We start from the raw sequence: 4,107 nt of genomic DNA, 5'->3' as shown, positions 1-4,107 counted from the left end.
TTGCTTGTTGTCATAGGGAACTATGCACTCCTGCTACTCAACAACATTTCTATCAGAAATGAGTTAAGGTCGCCTTTAAGGCCCTCAATGAGAAAGAAAAAACACATATCATTGAACGCCACCAGTATCAGTCATCTCTGCTTGAGAAGTGGTGACTAAAATGCCCCCACAGCCCAGCCGGTGTGGCTCAGTGGTTGAGTGTCGACCTATGAACCAGGAGGTTATGGTTCAATTCCCAGTCAGGGCAAATGCCCAGGTTGTGGGCTTGATCTCCAGTGTGGGTGTGCAGGAGGCAGCGATCAATGATTCTCTCTCATCAATATGTTCCTATCTCTCTCTCTCCCTTTCCCTTCCTCTCTGATATCAATAAAAACATAAAAAATAAATGAAAAATAAATGAATAAAATGCCCCCACATAATTTTCCCACGGTAGACTCCTCTCTCTTTCCCCAAACTTCATGTGTGTGTGCGTATCTTCACAAGTCAGACTTCTGCTATAAAAAAAAAAAGGACACTTCACCATAGACGGCTAAGAAAGTAGTGTGGACAATGTCTGTTTTTTATTCAGCAATGTCTTATCTTGTAGAAGAAATCAAGAGGACTTGATGAAATGTCCCTTTGATAGATGTGTTTAGCTGTGAATGCTTTATCCAGTATGTTATAGAAAGAACCAATTGCATAATTGAATTTATGCACTTTTAAAGAGAAGGGACTGTCCCCTCACTGCTGTCAAAGAATTCCCCTAAAAGGCTGTCTTGTAGGCATGGAGTGAGTGATTCAATGAGGTACTGAATGCATCATGTCTATGCTGGGGTGTATCCCCTGGGTCTTTGCTCTGAGTGTGGTCTTTTTTTGTTTGTCTGTTGTGGGTTTTTATTTTTTGCCAATCCTCATGGAAGGATATTTTTTCCATTAAATTTTTAGAGAGAGTGGAAGGGAGGAAAGGGGGAGGAGAGAGAGAGAAACATTGATATGAGAGAGACACATCGACTGGCTGTCTCTCACATGCACCCTGAGTGGTCCAGGGATCAAACCTGCAACCCAGGTACGTGCCCTCGACCAGGAATTGACCCCACAACCCTTTGGTGCACAGGCTGACCCTCTAACCACTGAGAAACACCAGCTAGGGCCCATGTATGGTTTTAAAACATATCTCCAAACTTACTGACATCTCTCCCACATCTAAGTCCCTTCCCTTGAGAGAGTGGTGTCTGATTCTCTCCTCTTGAAGTGGGTCAGACTTAGCGAGCTTCTTCCAGAAAACGGCCTGGGGTGGAAGTGCCCCTGGATGGCTTTCAAGGCTGGGTGACACCCCCTAAAGACTCTGTCTGCAAATGCGGTCGCATTGGGAGTTAGGGCTTCAACCTATGAATTTGGGGAGGACACACGCAGTTCAGTCCACAGCAGGTGATTAAGCCAAACAGATAACTAGAATGATAGGAAACACTGCTTCTTCCAACAACTTTACCTGAAACATTCCCTATCCGTGAAACACCTCCTAGCCCCTTCCTTCCCTCCCCGGCCAGGTATAACCTATTCCTCCTCTGGGCTCCCACATCCCCGACCACACACCCTGACTTAGCCCACCTCCCATGGTCAGATTCTGGGTTCCTGAGAACACTTGTCTGCCTGCTCACTGACACCCCCGCCCCCCAGCTTGGAGCAAGGAACCCAAAACACAGTAGGTGCTTAGGATATCAATAAACGTGGCTGAATTAGTTATATAAAGTCATGTCACAATACCTCAGGCTGAGGGGAGCAGCATAGATCTAGCCAGTCCCTCCCTTCAAGAACACAGTGAGACTGTTTCTTAGAAACTAAACCAAGGCATATTTTCCCATTGAGCAGGCAGCCTCCAGAGAGGAAACAGGCATAGTAAACAAACTCTCAGGGAACTGTGTGAGTTGGTTAGTAAGTACAGACAGTGACATTAAAGCCACAAGCTACAGTGAGCCCGGTTCCCGTTACTATTGCTGCATCACAAACCACTCCGGAACATACAAGCTTGAAACAATCGTTGTCTTACATGTCCTGGAGTCGGGGGGTCAGGAATTGGGGCAGGGCTCCGCTTGGTGGTCAGGGGAACAAGAGGGTCTGCACTGGTCTAGCCAGCATGATGGTCTTGACTTCCTTCATGGGGGCTGGCTTCCCGAGAGAATAGTGGATAATTAGTACCAAAACGGAGAAAAAGACTTTCCTACAATCCAACTGGATAAAAAAATTCCTTCCGAACCTTAAAACAATTAAACAAACAAACAAAAACAACACGAGAGAGCCTGCTCAATGTGCCTCAGTGGCTGAGTGCTGACCCAGGCACCAAGAGGTCACCGGTAGGATTTTGGGTCAGGGGTGCCCCGTTTCAGGCTGGATCCCCCAGTAGGGGGCGTGCAGGCGGCAGCCGATCCTGTGATCCTGTTTCTCTCTCTCCCGCCCCGATCCCCCAGTAGGGGGCGTGCAGGCGGCAGCCGATCCTGTGATCCCGTTTCTATCTCTCTCCCCCCACGCTCCCTCCCTTCCACTCTCTCCGAAAAGCAAAGGAAAAAATATCCCCAGGTGAGAATTAACTAACAAACAAACAAAATCAATAAAAAACTTTTTTTTTTTTTAATGAGAGAGAGAATAGGGGAAGCTGGTGACCATTTATGCCCTAAATTCAGAAATCCCAGGGCCACTTCTGCCTTAAATATCCTCAGGTGAGGATTAACTAACAAACAAACAAAATCAATAAAAACCATTTTATTTTAATGAGAGAGAGAACAGGGAAGCTGGTGACCATTTATACCCTAAACTCAGAAATCCCAGGGCCACCTCTGCCTTGCTCTATAGGACAGGTCAAAGCAGGCACGTGTCCACCCCCATTCAAGGAGCGGGGATGTAGTCCTGTCCTCATTTGCATATCAATGGACCAATCAGGGACGGGGGCCAGCACTCTTCTCGACGTTAGCCAGCGTCACCTCGGCCTCAACAGAGTCCCCTTCCAGCTCCCCCCCCAGACTGCGTCTCCTCAGCAGGACCTGTAACACCAGCACTGAAGCAGCAAGAGACCCTCACTGGCGCTGTCTGCACTGAGCGGTCTCACACCGAAGCCGTCCCACAGCCCAGCCGTTCCACACACGGGCTGTATCACAACTGTATCAGTAAAGCCTCCCCTCATTACCGCACCCCGAGAATTTCCGGGGGTATTGCCTTGGTGACCACCACCTTCAGTTGACAGTATTCAAGGGTGAGTGAATGAAAGAATAAATGCATGAGAAGTGAGCGCACGAGATTGACCCTTAGGGCCACCTGTACTTACTGCACCCCTAATATCCTCGCCCTGCTGCCTTTCCTGCCTTTCCGAGCGCCCCCTGTCTGTCAGTAGCCCCAATCAGACTGCTTGGCCGGCTTAGCCTGCTTTCCCCTCTCGGTAATAGGCGCCAAGTTGCTCCCGATGCCTTCTGGGGAATGTAGTCTTTGGCGCTTGTTTGCGTTTCCTGTCGGCTTCGGCATTAAGACAGTCACAAAACTTCCTTGGGATCCCTAAGCTATCGCGATGGCATTGCATCTTGGGAATTGTAGTCCTCCGTTGACAGTTTCCGCTACAATCGGCTGCAAATGGAACAACAATTCCCACCATGCACCGTGCGAAAAGTTCGCTTGGGGCTAGCCCGCGAACTTCTGGGAGATATAGTTCTCAAACCTCACAGTTCCTTCCCTATCCTACAGAGCAGGCCGGCTCCGAGGACTACATTTCTCTATGAGCTCCCATTAGACCACGGCACCCGGCAGCGGCCACCATTTTGTTCCGCCCAAGGAGCCCCTAAGATGGCGGCGGGGGAGACAGTGAAGGTTGCAGCCGGACCCTCCGGGCTCTAGCCCGCCGTCTCCCCGTCTCCCAGCGGCCAGCCCATGGCCTGGCAGAGGTCCGGACCATGGACCTCCGCACCGTCGTGTACAATGCCGCCCGCGACGGCAAGCTTCAGCTGCTTCAAAAGCTGCTCAGCGGCCGGAGCCGAGAGGAGCTGGACGAGCTGACGGGCGAGGTGGCCGGCGAGGGGACGCCGCTGCTCATCGCCTCCCGCTACGGCCACCTGGACGTGGTCGAGTACCTGGTGGACCGGTGCGGCG

At 50.5% G+C, this 4,107-nt stretch overlaps 1 protein-coding gene across 1 annotated transcript in view; it reads left to right on the top strand.

Annotated features, from left to right (window-relative positions):
* The first annotated feature begins 2,727 nt into the window (after nt 1-2,727).
* Nucleotides 2,728-4,107, top strand: part of FEM1A (fem-1 homolog a (C. elegans)) — a 5,002-nt gene continuing 3,622 nt past the window's right edge. Inside the window, exon 1 of the mRNA XM_014533685.1 lies at nt 2,728-4,104. Coding sequence (XP_014389171.1) covers nt 3,912-4,104 — 193 coding nt within the window. The 5' untranslated portion in view covers nt 2,728-3,911. The remainder of the gene's footprint in view (nt 4,105-4,107) is intronic.

This window comes from Myotis brandtii, unplaced genomic scaffold (assembly GCF_000412655.1).
Source record: "Myotis brandtii unplaced genomic scaffold, ASM41265v1 scaffold122, whole genome shotgun sequence".
Taxonomy (NCBI): domain Eukaryota; kingdom Metazoa; phylum Chordata; class Mammalia; order Chiroptera; family Vespertilionidae; genus Myotis; species Myotis brandtii.
Note: the sequence above shows the minus strand (reverse complement) of the source record. Positions and strands in the feature narration are given on the sequence as shown.